At 43.8% G+C, this 15,479-nt stretch overlaps 1 protein-coding gene across 5 annotated transcripts in view; it reads left to right on the top strand.

Annotated features, from left to right (window-relative positions):
- The window catches only part of LOC139233964 (F-box/LRR-repeat protein 20), a 177,421-nt gene that overhangs the window by 61,439 nt on the left and 100,503 nt on the right, over window positions 1-15,479 (top strand). For all 5 annotated transcript variants that reach the window (XM_070864674.1, XM_070864672.1, XM_070864669.1 and 2 more), the window contains one exon: window positions 11,307-11,368. In XM_070864674.1, the coding sequence (XP_070720775.1) occupies window positions 11,307-11,368 (62 nt within the window). The remainder of the gene's footprint in view (window positions 1-11,306; window positions 11,369-15,479) is intronic.

Genomic DNA, 15,479 nt, shown 5'->3' on the forward strand with positions numbered 1-15,479 from the left:
GTAAGATTCCCGCGATGGCAGTTGGACTGATAGGATACTGTTTAGTGCATGGAGGCTTGGTCCCTGTAAATGACGCAGGCTCCATCTAGAGTAGGCCACAATCGTTTTTATCTTTAGCCCATATCGGGTGTTCCTTCAATTCTTCTTCAAAGTTCTAATTGACCATGTCACCCGACCATCCTCGAAATGCAACGATGAGTCTACTTGGATTAGAACGTCCATTCCCAAAAGGGGCTGATTTACTGGGCCTATCCAGATCGGCGTGGTTAGTTCATGTGGACTCAGCCCTATAAGTACCGGTGTTGTCCTTTTTAATTTCCATTTTATGGCCCCCAACTCCATAGGCTGTACGTGCCCTACCATCCAACGGCAAAAAGTCTCTATTATAGGGGTAAGCATGTTAATTCCACCCCTGTGTCTAAAAGACAGTCCATATCCTTATATATAGCCCATCTCCCCTTTGTTGTATTAGTGTGAGGAGGTGGACCAGGGTGGGCTCTAATCGTTTTTTGCTATCCCAAGTAACTCCTTCTGTTGTTGTATTGTCAGTCGCTTAAATGCTTCTATGAGGTCGTTATCTTGTGACAAGCCTGGTTTGTTGGCTGAATTGTATCCCTGGCTGCGTCCTCTTCCCCGGCCATGACCTTTCTATTTTGCCCTGCACGTCTTGGCCCAGTGACCTTCTTTCCCACAATAATGACATTTTCCGGGTAATTTTCCTAATAACTGTTTATCGGAATCCTGGGATTTCCATCCCACAGCCTCCAGGGCTCGGACTTTAGCTCCATATCCCGATCTAATTGGTTACATCGATCCACCAATGCTGCAAAGGTAGTTCCTCTACCTTCCCAGTCCGGTAACACTACCTTAAGCATTTTGGACAGTTCTGGCTTTAGACCTGCCACGAAAGCTGCTTTCAGGGGTCCAAACACTTGTTCTATCCATTTCCTCATCCGTATTATTCATACCTGAATGTTCTAGCCACGTGCATCTAAACCGCTCGTCATACTCCAGGACCTCCTCTGTTCCTTTCTGTTGGCAGGCTGCAATTTTTCCCTAGTCTGTCTTAGCTGGACTGAAGGCTTGCAGCCAGTGTTTAATTGCCTCCCATCCTGCGTCTAATTCTTGCTCATCCTGCCCCAAAGCTGCTTCTACCTTGTCGTGCAATTTTCTTACCTGTGTTTTTGGCACCATTGTGGTCAAAATTTGCACTCCGTCCCAGGGATGAAGTTGATATATATTTCTTAAGCGGTCCAATTGGTTCCACGTTTTTACTCTCCCTTTCTTTGGATTGGGCAATTCCTTGGACCATTTATCAATTTTCTCTGGGCCTGCCAGATCATGAACTAAATATTCTGCATACACCCTTTTCCTCGTTTTTTTGGTTCCGCCTTCATCCGCAGTCTCTTCTGATTTGACTACAACTCATCTTTTTTTAAATGGGGCAAAGCACGCCCCTAATTCTTCATCCTCCGACCCTGTATCGTCAGAGGATTCAGAATCCGTATCTATTCCTCGGTCGTGTCCTCGGGTTTGCGCTTTTAATTTATCCAAACATGGGTGCCATGGGAATTGACCGATACATTTTCCTTTTCCTATTACTGTCTCTTGACCTAATGATTTTTTCCATTCTTAAAGGTGAAATTAAAGATTTTTAACTTCCGCTTCCGACTTTTCAAGTTCAAGTCTTTTCTGTCGCAGCTGTGCACAAACAGCTTGCAATTGGTCCTTTGTACTGGTCAGTTCTCGATCATGTTGGGAACGCATTATAATTTCATTCCGCTTTCGGATCGGTCCCATAACGGCTAGGGACCATCTAGTTCGCTCTTTATTTTTCATACGGGTCGTTTTTCCCCAGACCCTTTTAATCTCGTCCAAGGACCATTGTTCTTTGGAGGTTCATTACTTTTGTCCGATCTTAATACAGGTTTTAGATAAGTTGAATTGTTGCTCTATGTATTCTTTCAACTGTTCGAGGATTTCATCTCGCAAAACTTCAGGTGGTGCCTGCCCACCTTTTACAGTTGTAGGCAATTCTTTGCTCTTATCTCCTGCTGCCATAATACGGATTTCTTTACTGGGGTCTCGAGTCATAGGCTTTCCAGCCGATCAGTGGGTCGGTGATTAATTAACTAACACACCGTCGAAGTTAGACGTCTATGGGATCTCGAGCCGACTACCAACTGGAGGGTTCGCAAACCGGAGGCTTTCGGAATCGCGTAGAAGGAGAGGCAAATTTAGACTTTTGACCGAGGACTTTTTAAAAAAGAGATGTCCTTACCTCAGTATGTAGGTCCGATGTCCAAAATTCAGTTTCTTCCCTCAGCGATCGTGTTCGTGACGCCAAAATTGTTAGATCTCTTAATTCCCAATGAAATACGAACTCCGGTTGTAGTTTTAATGTAACTTTATTCTGGCAACGGCAACAAGCTTCTGGCTTTAAGCCAGGCCTTTGTCGTTCTGAGACCACATGGCCAAAATGGCTGTACTTATACCTGGTTCAATTTACAGAAAAGAACTCGCCGCCTTTGACCTTATTGGCTCAATTGATAGTCTGTTAACCTTTAATCAGAATGGCAGGCAGTGACTAGTGGGGTACCGCAAGGTTCTGTGCTGGGGCCCCAGCTGTTTACACTGTACATTAATGATTCAGACGAGGGGATTAAATGTAGTATCTCCAAATTTGCGGATGACACTAAGTTGGGTGGCAGTGTGAGCTGCGAGGAGGATGCTATGAGGCTGCAGAGTGACTTGGATAGGTTAGGTGAGTGGGAAAATGCATGGCAGATGAAGAATAATGTGGATAAATGTGAGGTTATCCACTTTGGTGGTAAAAACAGAGAGACAGACTATTATCTGAATGGTGACAGATTAGGAAAAGGGGAGGTGCAACGAGACCTGGGTGTCATGGTACATCAGTCATTGAAGGTTGGCATGCAGGTACAGCAGGCAGTTAAGAAAGCAAATGGCATGTTGGCCTTCATAGCGAGGGGATTTGAGTACAGGGGCAGGGAGGTGTTGCTACAGTTGTACAGGGCCTTGGTGAGGCTACACCTGGAGTATTGTGTACAGTTTTGGTCTCCTAACTTGAGGAAGGACATTCTTGCTATTGAGAGAGTGCAGCCAAGGTTCACCAGATTGATTCCCGGGATGGCGGGACTGACAAATCAAGAAAGACTGGATCAACTGGACTTGTATTCACTGGAGTTCAGAAGAATGAGAGGGGACTCATAGAAACGTTTAAAATTCTGATGGATTCAGACAGGTTAGATGCAGGAAGAATGTTTCCAATGTTGGGGAAGTCCAGAACCAGGGGTCACAGTCTAAGGATAAGGGGTAAGCCATTTAGGACCGAGATGAGGAGAAACTTCTTCACCCAGAGAGTGGTGACCCTGTGGAATTCTCTACCACAGAAAGTTGTTGAGGCCAATTCACTAAATATATTAAAAAAGGAGTTAGATGAAGTCCTTACTACTAGGGGGATCAAGGGGTATGGCGAGAAAGCAGGAATGGGGTACTGAAGTTGCATGTTCAGCCATGAAGTCATTGAATGGCGGTGCAGGCTAGAAGGGCCGAATGGCCTACTCCTGCACCTATTTTCTATGTATCTATGTTTCTAATTGGCTCGCTACCCAAGGTCCTAAAATGTCAAGTTGCTTGATGACTTAATGCAATGTGGTCTGTGTTTTCTCAAAACTGCAGCCAGGCTGCAGAGCTTGAATTCTCTATCACTTGTACATGAGTGTATAGGGCACAATTTCAAAATTTGCAGATGAGACAAAACATGGAAGTATAGTGAACACAGTGAGGCGTATAGACTTCAAGAGAACATAAACAGGCTGGTGGGGTGGGCAGACATGGCAGATGAAATTCAAGCTAGAAAAGTGCAAATGATACATTTTGGTAGGAAGAACGAGGAGAGGCAATATAAACTAAAGGGTACAATTCTAAAGGGGGTGCATGTGCACAAATCGTTGAAGATGGCAGAGCAGGTTAGAAAGCGGTTAAAGATGCATACAGAATCCTGGGCTTTATAAATTGAGGTGCACAAGCGTAGATTACAAAAGCAAGGAAACTATGATAAACCTTTTATAAAACACTGGTTCGGTTTCAACAGGAGTATTATGTCCAGTTCTGAGCACCACTCTTTAGGAAGGATGTGAAGGCTTTCGAGAGGGTATAGAAAAGATTTATGAGAGTGGTTCCAGGGATGAGGGACTTCAGTTACGTGGATAAACTCGAGAAGCTGGGGTGGTTCTCCTTGGAGCAGAGAAGGTTGAGAGGAGACTTGATGGAGGTGTTCAAAATCATGAGGGGTCTAGACAGAGTAGATCGAGAGGAACTGTTCCCATTGGCGGAATGGTCGAGAACCAGAGGACAGAGATTTAAGGTGATTGGCAGAAAGGACCAAAAGTGACATGAGGAAAAACTTTTTTACGCAGTGAGTGGTTAGGATCTGGAATGCACTGCCTGAAAGGGTGGAGGCAGATTAAATTGCACCTGAGAAAAGGGAATTGGATAAGTACCTGAAGGAAAAAATTTTGCAGGACTTCGAGAAAGGACAAGGCAGTGGGACTAACTGAAGTGCTCTTGCAGAGAGCCAGCATGGACTCGATGGGCCATAGGGCCTCCTGTTGTGCAGTAATCATTCTATGGGCCCAAGTTTTCACATGATTTGCGCCTGATTTTTAGGAGCAACTGGTGGAGAACGGACTATCTTAGAAATCGCAATTCTCCACATTTTTTTTTCTGCAGTTCTAGTCAGATAGAACAGTTCTACTTTGGATCAGAATTTTTTCTTCAAAAGGGGGCGTGTCCGGCCACTGACGCCTGATTTCAAAGTTTCCACAGTGAAAACGTACTCCAACCTAAGTTAGAATGGAGCAAGTGAAGATTTTTGTAGAACTGAAAAAACCTGTTCTACACATTAAAAAAATCAGGCGCAGGTTACAAATTAGGCGTCCAGAACGGGGGCGGGGGGGGAAGGGAACTCATTAAATTCTACAATAAATCCTTATTTATACTTCTACAAATATTATACAAATAAATCCAACCTGAATAAACATTTATAAGCAAAGAAAAGATTAAATAAACCATCTTCCTACCTGTGTGAAAGTGCTTCAGGCACGGAGAATGCTGCAGTCAGCCTGAGACGCCCGTTCTTCCCGCGGGGGGGGGGGGGGGGGGGAGAGAAGGAGACGCCCGTTCTTCCCGCGGGGGAGGGGGGGGTAGGAGGCGCCCGTTCTTCCCGCGGGGGGGAGGAGGGGAGACTGAGAAGGCTGCAAGTGCTGATGTGCTGATGGCAATGTGCTTTTATTAAAAAAATGTTCAAAAATTAAACAGCTACAAAGAACTACAAAAATGGCCGAGTGCCAATGTTTTTTTCAGCAGGAAAAAAGCTAATTTAAATAGTACCCGCCCCCTCCCACTTACAAAATCGGCGCGAGTGTAGGCTTCGCCCCCCCTGGGCGCCGCGCCAAACAGGCAAGGAGCTGCAGAACGCTCCAGAATCGCGATTTTTTTTTTTTAGGCGCCGTTTTCGGCGTGAAAAACGGGCGCCCAGCTCGGAGGGGCGCCCGTTTTTTATCGTGTGGAAACTTGGGCCCTATGATTCTACAGCCCATTATGCCTGTGCCGGCTCTTCAAAAGACCCATCCAATTAGTCTCCTGCTCTTTCCCCATAACCTTGCATGTTTCCTTTTGAAGTATATATCCAAATCCCTTTTAAAAGTTACTACTGCATTTGCTTCCCAGCATCCTTTTGGGCAGCGCATTTCAGATCATAATTCTCTACATTTAAAAAAAAATTTTCTCCTCTCCCTATCTTTTGCCAATTGTCTTAAATTTGTTTATTGACCCTCCTGCCAGTGGACAGAACTAACTTGGGTCAAGCAGCAGAAATACTCTACTGATAGTGGCAGCCAGCAGGTGTTCATTACTGCCCAGTTCAGCTTTGAGCAATTTGGTGGAGGTGGGGAGAAACCCTTTTTTTGAGGTGGTTCTCCAATCTGCATGCTTCCAGAGGTGGCACTGCAGCCTTATTTTTTTAATTATTTGTTCTGGGATGAGTGCGTCACTGGCAAGGCCAGCATTTATTGCCCGTTCCTAATTGCCCTGGAGAAGGTGGTGGTGAGCCGCCGCCTTGAACCGCTGCAGTCCATGTGGTGAAGGAGCGAGCTCCAGGAGTTTAACCCAGCAACGATGAAGGAAAGGCGATATATTTCCAAGTTGGGATGGTGTATAATTTAGAGGGGAACTTGCAGGCGATGATGCTCCCATGTGCCTGCTGCCCTCTTTGCCAGACATTGCTATTTGCACTAGAAAATGCTCTGATAGGTTCTCCATGTTCACATGACCTGATTGAGTGGTCCCCTTGGAGGATAAGCCACACCCAGAAGTTTCTCTGGAATGTCTAATTGGAACCACCCAGCCCAAGTTCTGAATTACTTTTGTCAAGTGTAATTTGAGCCATTCTGACTTCAGACCCCAGACAGGATAGAGTTCCTCCATCCCAGCCCAAGTTCCTTTACCCCCCCCCAGCCTAAGTTCATGCCTCTCCTAGCCAAAGTTCCTTACTATCGCCCCCTCCCGCCCTCAAAATGTATGTGGGTTACAGATTGTTAACAGCTTTATTGGGTAACTTCTGGATTTCATCCACTCCAAGGATGTTCCTTGTCACACACACACTGAGCTTGTCAAGAAATCGGGTGTGGGTGTAAAGGGGGGTTGGAAGAACGTGATCCGTCTTCCCTGAGTTCCTTCTCTCTCCTCTGATCCCCTCTCTCGCTTCCCTTCTCCCTCCCCCAGCCTCTCTCTCTCTCTCTCTCCTCTGTGTCTCTGTCTCTCTCTGTCTGTCTGTCTGTCTGTCTCTCTCTCTCTCTCTCTCTCTCTCTCTCTCTCTCTCTCTCTCCTCTGTGTCTCTGTCTCCCTCCCTCCCTCCCCGACTACCTCCGATGTTTTCTCTCCCACAGAAGGCCGCGAAAATGTTGCAAAAATCTAACTGCTAGAAGCAGCTCCACGTGGCTATCTCTCTGTCTCGCTTCCGGCTTCCTCGGACGTTGCACTGCGCATGTGCAACCGAATTGAGGGCCCATGCTCAAAAAAAGGGTGGAGTTCAATGCGCAGAAGATGACACAAAACCTAGTATAAATAGTCACTCTGCTCTTTGACCAAACCTTTGGTCACCTGCGCTAATTTCTACTTATGTGGCTCGGTGTCAAATTTTTTATCACTTAATACTTCAGTGAAACGCCTTGGGATGTTTCACTAAGTTAAAGGTGCTATATAAATACTTGTTGTTGTCCTAGGTGGTAGAGGTCGTGGGTTTGGGAGATGCTGAAGAAGCCATGACTAGTTGCTGCAGTGCATCTTGTAGATGGCACACGGAGTGAATGTTTAAGGTGATGGATGGGGTGCCAATCAAGTGGGCTGCTTTGTCCTGGATGGTATCGAACTTCTTGAGTGTTGTTGGAGCTGGACTCATACAGGCAGATGGAGAGTATTCCATGACACTCATGACTTGTAGATGGTGACAAGGCTTTGGGGAGTCAGGAGGCAAGACACTCGCTGCAGAATACCTAGCCTCTGACTCGCTCTTGTTGCCACAGTATTTATGTGGCTGGTCCAGTTAAGTTTCTGGTCAATGGTGACCCGCAGGATGTTGATGGTGGGGGATTCGGCAGTTGTAATGCCGTTGAATATCAAGAGGAGGTGGTCATTGCCTGGCACTTTTGTGGCACGAATGTAACTTGCCACTTATCAGCACAAACCTGAATGTTATCCAAGTCTTGCTGCATGTGGGCATGGACTGCTTCATTTTCTGAGGAGATGCGAATGGAACTGAACACTACAATCATCAGCAAACATCCCCACTTCTGACCTTATGATGGAGGGAAGGTCATTGATGAAGCAGTTGAAGATGGTTGAGCCTAGGATGCTGCCCTGAGGAATTCCTGCAGCGATGTCGTGGGGCTGGGATGATTTCCCTCCAACAACCGCAACTATCTTCCTTTGTGCCAAGTATGACTCCAGCCAGCGGATAGTTTTCCCCTTGATTCCCATTCACTTAAATTTTGCTAGGGCTCCTTGATGCCATTCTTGGTCAATGCTGCCTTGATTTCAAGGGCAGTCAATCTCACCTCACCTTTGGAATTCATGCTTGGACCAAGGTTGTAATGAGATCTGAAGCCTGCATTTATCTTGGAGCTGCAGGGTAAGGTATTTGAAGCTCCACTAGCTGCTTTTACATTTGTCTTTTACTTCAGACTCTCGGAGCCTTGCTCAATGTGTCTGCTGCTGTGGAAAATAGATTTAACAGCCAGAGCATTGGGAGTGGCTTTGTGGACACTGGGCTCCTGTAATCCAAATGAAAAGTATCTTAAGTCAAGTGTCCTGTGTCAACTATAATGGAGGAGGAACTGGATAAGCATAATGGCTGGTTTGGGAAGATTTGTCCAAAGATGGGAATTTTCTACAGCATGTTGGCAATGGGCTGAAATGCAAATGACGGACCTGCAGGATTTTAGCCAGGTTAATGTGTACTGTGTGCGTGTCTGTTATAAACTGCAGCACACCAGTGAGCTGTAAATCTGATGTTGGCTACTCCAACAGACTTTATAATTGAAGCCACTTTCACTGCAGGGGTCAAAAATTCCACTGTTCTGAGGTCAGTGGTCTTGCTATTTTTAGGCCAGGAGCAAAAGGAAATATTCACGGAGTCTCTGCTAGATTCAGAGGGAGGAGGGGTAGAATTAATGTTTACTTTTGTTCGAAATAAAACAAAAAAACTAGAAGTAGTCGAAAAGGAAAATGGAAAGAATGCAAAAAATGTGAAATAGGAAAAAGTGATTGAAAAAATAAAACCTTCAATATTCTAATTTCTCTGAGCAAATCCAGTGCCTAGAGGCATTGCTTTCTATGCAGACTTGCACTCGATCAGTAACCCAGATATATATTTTTGATTTGAGTGTGAAATCCTTCCTGCTCCCCTCTAATTTTGTGTGGCCACACAGTGACTGTGATCAAGAGATGTCAGCAACCTGTTTGCAGACTTCCCCTGTGGGCCACCTCGCCTGCACCCTGAGCAGACAGATTGAGAGATGTGCAAGAATGGCCAAAGCAACACTCTGTTCAAACTTTCTTCTCCCTGCTGCCATTTCCTGGTGGTGTACCTGTCCTGCACTTAATATGTATATATCTGTACATCTGCTGAGAAACACCAATTTATTTATTGTTGTTTGGATCCCTGCACAGTTGTGTTTTCACTTGCACAAAAGGAAGTTTAATGTAGACATTATTCATAAACAACTTTAGCAGTGCTGGAGTGCTATGAACTCCTTGTGCATTGTACAGTTGCATCTCAAGATAGTAATAATTCATGAGTTGTGACAAGTTCCCTGTAATGTCACGGGATTCACTGGTCCCAACAATGGCATTGAGGTTTCCGTGCTGTCTGTCTTGTTCCGTTGTTGGTGGGCGAAGGAGGTGGAGCTTACGAACAGCATGTCCTGGCACACTTAATGAATGCCCAGTCTTAATGTGAGATGTCATAAAACAAATCCTAGTGTATTGTACAGGCCCACACTTCTGACTCTTAATAGTGTTTGACCGAGTCTGAAAGAAAGCAAGCCGTAAGCAGCACTTTGGGAGTTGCAGTCACAGCATGATTTTAGTGGAATCTGGATGTTGCTGTCTGCCACAGTAGCTGAGCTGTTCATCAGGGTAGCTAATAGAAACATAGAAACATAGAAAATAGGTGCAGGAGTAGGCCATTCGGCCCTTCGAGCCTGCACCGCCATTCAATGACTTCATGGCTGAACATGCAACTTCAGTACCCCATTCCTGCTTTCTCGCCATACCCCTTGATCCCTCTAGTAGTAAGGACTACATCTAACTCTTTTTTGAATATATTTAGTGAATTGGCCTCAACAACTTTCTGCGGTAGAGAATTCCACAGGTTCACCACTCTCTGGGTGAAGAAGTTTCTCCTCATCTCAGTCCTAGATGGCTTACCCCTTATCCTTAGACTGTGACCCCTGGTTCTGGACTTCCCCAACATTAATAAGAACATAACAGCATAAGAATTAGGAACAGGAGTAGGCCATCTAGCCACTCGAGCCTGCTCCGCCACCCAACAAAATCACGGCTGATCTGGCCGTGGACTCAGCTCCACTTACCCACCCATGGGAAGTCCTCAGCATTTGGAGGGAAACATTGTTGAAGAGATTCAAACACTGATAAAATGACTTTGGGCTAGTTTAGTGACTTTTCTGTGTATTGTGATTTTTTTTTTGAATGTGAGTTGCTGCTGTTAACACCTTATATTTGCCTTCAAATTGATGACAAAATAAAATAACAGCCAAAATAATTTTCAAATAAATATTTTGAATATTGTCATTGGTTCCCCTTCTCGCTCGTCGTTTTATTGATCACTGTTGGCCAACTGCTGATTATTGATAGTTTTTGCTTGTGTTCAGTGCCCAGATCACTACTTGTTCTGTTGTGATCCGTTGTTTTATGAATGATATTTGAGCCAATCTTTTTTTATAGTTGAGATCTGAAGGTCCTTGCTCTCTGCAGAGCTTGCCAACTTGAATGACTGACCAAGAAGATATCACAGCTTTGTACTTTTAAGTTTACGATCAGAATGTCCTATAGAAACAGGCTGACCATTTTAACGGGCACTGCGCTGTGCCTGGGGAGGGGAATGGGACCTACTGTGCTCTGGCGTTGCAGTAAACTTTAAATTTAAAAAAAAATTAAATCCTTGTGCTTCATACATTATCCCTCTATTTATCTATATTATTATGTTATATAGATATAGAAAATTGGTCATTTCTGAGCTGAAAGAGTCTGGATTGGGAGGTAAGATCAGTGCCTTGTAATGTTTTTTTTCAACTGACAAATAAGATAGCCCAGATGAGACCTTGGGACACAGAAAGCCAGGATTACACCTAAGCTTCCATATTGCTGAGCTACATATTTTTTGTTCGTGTGCAACAGCTGAATTTTTTTTTAATCAATTTTTCCTCTTTTAACCTTGATCAAGGGTGGATGAGGTAATGATTCAAGTTTGCCTTTCACATGGTAGTGCAAACGCTCAACTGCTGCTGGTTCTGAGGCCTGCTGGACTACTGAATAATCCTTGTTTGAAATGGTCACTATCAATTCCGTGGTCCCCATCCCCACTGTTGCAACTTTACGTGGCAGTGAGTAGAGAATGGAGCCCCCGCGTTGGTTTCCATTCTCGTTTGTTTAAATTTTGTTTTGCTCCTGGCATGTTCTAACACTAACCCTCTGTTTTCTAGATGTTCTCGAACAACGATGAAGCTGTGATAAACAAGAAACTCCCAAAGGAACTGCTGCTCCGGTAAGAACAACACAAATCAAACCTCTGAGAAGCAACCTTGTTCTGTTACATATGGAAGCTATAGATCAAAAACTATTGAAAAATCTTAAATGGTCAAATTTAGCACATTTACAAATCCATTCTGTTGAAGTGCTGTTAAATTGCTTCAAAAACAGTGGAGTTTGGGAGCAAAACCTTCTGAAGTTTAAGCTGTGACTTAAAAATAGACGATAATTACTTTTGTGTAATGTCAAAACCAGCTCATTCGAACCATGAATATCTTTTACCTACAAAGTGGATAGAAATATTCCTCTCCATCACCTCTGAATGCCCTGAAGGTGGGACCCAGCCAAGGCGTTTTGCTGAAATGTCACCGACAAGGATTCTTCATTGCATTTCTACATTGCCGTTTGCCTTTGTGTATTTACCATTAATGTTGCTGCATGATTGTCAAAAGGAGTGGGTTTCTAAGGTGCAGGGTTGTGCCTGTAACACTTTCCCATTCCTTTTCACCCCTTGCAGTGAAGACGAATCTTTGTGGCCAAAAACTAGCAACCTGTCCACATAAGAATAGATGAATCCAGATGACTTCTGAGACCCCAAATTGAATTGAAATTCCTTTTGGTTAAGATTCTAGTGCTTGATACTGAAACTATCAACCCATCAACACTTTATCCCCCTTATACTTGTAACTATTTCTGTACTACAGTAAAATACAATTTTAAAATATAGTTTCATTTCTGATTATTTTCCAACATTTGCAAGGAAAGTGCTTTTTCAGGACAACTACAGGTTCTTCGATAAAGAATTAGTCCAAAGTATTGATTTGAAATCTACAAAGACTATTTGACACTTTTCCTCCTTTTAACTCCTAAACCTTAGTGTTGGCTTGGAGCAGTTGGTAGTAAGTCGGAAGGTTATGTGTTCACTCTAGTACGTGAAGATATAATTTAGGCTGACACTCAAGTGCAGGGTGCTGCGTTGTTGGAGGTGCCGTCTTTTGGATGACCCTTTCCTAAAATGTTTGTCCATAAATTTCCTGAATTTTAATTTTCTTCAAGTCTGAAAATTTGCTCTGTGCATGTAAAGTAATTATTGGCTCTTTCTCTTTATGCCTCACCCTCAAACAGCCCATTTCTAGTTAAGAGGGACCAGTGCCATTTCTGGTGGTTGAGATGACATTTAAGATTCCATGGCACTATTCAAAGAACAGTAGGGAGTTCTCCCAACATTCCTCTGTCTTCACCACCACTAGATACCAATTAATTAGTCCTCATTCTTGCTAGAGGTGTTGACTATTTATGCTATGCTATGAAAAATGTAGTTTTGAAGTTTTGAATGACCGAAGCAGAGTGCAGTTATGAAGGTATTTTATTTTCTAGATGGAGATGGAATGTGATCATGAGTCAGTGGGAGTATGAGGCAATGAGTAGGAAGGTGTGGCACTTATCAAATGTTTGTTTGTTTGCTTGGTATTAACAGTAATGTGAGCTATGTAAAACGTACTTTTTGTTCTGTGTCCTGGGGAAGCGGTACTAGGGAACACCAGAATCTGGGAGTTTAAAGAGACACTATCCAAACTGTTTGTGTAATATTTTTTCTAAAAACATTCCCTGTGATTCACTTTTCCAGCTGCCAAAAATAATTTGGGCAGGAAACAGGATTGAATTAAACACCAAATGATTATTAAAATACTCAGGAAACAATGTTTATTTTTTAGCATTAAGTCCGTGGAAAAATACCAAGAAGTATTTTTGTAATTGAAGACTATTGTACTGTAGGCAGTAAGGAATGTACACAGTGCAGGCATAATAGCTCTGATGTCAAACATGCCATTTTATAAATAAATTGGGGCATAAGTGGTGGTGTAAGTGGAATCCTGTGTCAGTGTGACAAGCTCATGATTTCCCCCCGACCCCCCCTTTCAAATACTGTTCACGGCTGTGCTGTCTGTTAGATGAATATCTTAAGAGTTAGGAAAGGAAAATCAATAAGCCCATACTCCCAAGTAAATCTTGCACACCTTTTGGCGGTTAATTTGAGTGGCATTGGTCTCTCCTAAATAGAACCGGGCTGTTTGGGGGTGAGGCATGATGAGAGAACCAATATGTACTTTACATGCACGGAGCAAATTTTGAGACTTGAAGAAAATTACATACAATTTATGAACAAACATTTTAGGAAAGCAAATGGAAAGATCCTGCAAGGGATTGGCATGTAGTTATCAGTAGAGATTTATGGATTTCTTCTAGGCCTCCTACCATTCATAATATTTGTACGTGCTTGGAGGAACGTAATAAAGATGCAACGTCCCGAATCCGGACTTCTGAAAACCAGAATTGTCCGAAAACCGGACATTTTGCGCATAGCTAATGGAGTCATCTGGAATTATTGTCTGAAAACCGGACATTTTTGAGGTAAAACTCAAATTCCGGCATGGACTCGGTCGAGGACTCTGGATTTCAAACAAGAAAATCAAGCCTGAAATCTGAAATCCTTGACTGAATCTGTGCTGGATTTCAGGTTTTGCCAGATTTCGGCCCTCACCCCTCAAAATCCGGCACTGATTTGGTCGAAGATTTCAGACTATTGATTTTCTTGTCTGAAATTTGGAAAACCCAAAATCCGGAATGGACTCAGTCCCGAGGATTCTGGATTTTGGACGTTGTACCTGTACTTGTAATAAAATGTTTGCTGATTTTGATGACCAATATAAGAGAAGCTAATGGTATTTAAAGAGTTATGGGACAAGTAAATAGATGGATTATGGAGTGGGAGTTTAATATTAATGTGGATAAATGCAAAACAATCCATGTTTGGTGCAGGGAACCTAAATTGTAGATTGAATTACATCGATATTTTCAGCGCAGAAATGGGTAATTTGCCCCAACACGTCTATATCAGTTTTCATACTCCACACGAGCCTCCTTCCACCCTACTTCATCACACCCTATCAACATATCCTTCTATTCCTTTCTCCCTCACATTTATCCAGCTTCCCCATAAATGCATCTATGCTATTTGCCTCAATTACTCCGTGGTTGCGAGTCCGACATTTTGCATGTGTTAAGGAATGTTTAATAGTTAAAGTGAAAAAGGATTTGGATGTGTCTGCTGACCATTTCTGGAAGGTTTGCAGACAATGTTGAGTTCTTGACTTGAATCGTGTTGAGATGTACCTTGAGGACAAGTGTCCGCTTGGCTCAGTTGGTAATACTCTTGAGTCAGAAGGTCAGTGGTTTAAACCCCCCTCTAAGATTTGAATATATAATCTAAGATGATCCTTCAGTGCATTACTGAGGAGTGTTATGTTGTCAGAAATACTGTTTTTCGGATGAGACATTGAAAAGGCAGACAAGATCTTTTTCTTAAAAAAAATAGTTCAAGTGAGCATTAAAAGGACTCAAGTTTCCGTCCTCTGGAAAAACGGCGCATCTCGATAAGGTGCGCCGACTTTCTGGAAGAAAAAGGGCGCCGAAAACTTACCTTGTGATTCTCCAGTCTCCTCAGGACGTCTTCGTGCTCGGCGTGGCGCAGCACAAGGGGTCGGGGGCGGAGCCAGGTCCCGACACTGAAAACAGTGCCGGGACCTCTGCACATGCACGCTAGCTCCTTGCCCCAGAGACTGTGTGGGAGAGGCCCGAAGCACGCTGCCCCTAGCCCTGGCCGAATGGGCTCACTGGGGCGGCAAAGATCGGACTCGGGCCTCCCTCCTCTTCAGCTTCAGCTCCCCCCACCACCCCCGTTCAAGTCCCGCTTCGGTTCCCCCCTCCCGTCAGAAACACAGACACTGGGGGGGGCCCCGTCTCAGCACGCTGTTGTCGGTGAGTAGAAACGTAATTTTTTATTGATTGATTTTTTAAATTTTTTATTTATTGATTTATTTATCATTTATTATTGATGATGGCTCTTTATTTGTAAAAGTGAAGTGTTTAATGTTTGTAAACTTCCCTCCTCCCCCCCTCCCCCCCCCCCCCCCCCCCATCTCTCGTTCCCTACGCTTGATTTATAAGTGTAGGCAAGGTTTTTCTGAGCATACAAAAATCTACACTCCATTCTAAGTTAGCTTGGAGTAAGTTTTCGCTGCCTAAACTTGCAAAACAGGTGTAAGTGGCTGGACACGCCCCCTTTT

Source organism: Pristiophorus japonicus, chromosome 21, assembly GCF_044704955.1.
Source record: "Pristiophorus japonicus isolate sPriJap1 chromosome 21, sPriJap1.hap1, whole genome shotgun sequence".
NCBI lineage: Eukaryota > Metazoa > Chordata > Chondrichthyes > Pristiophoridae > Pristiophorus > Pristiophorus japonicus.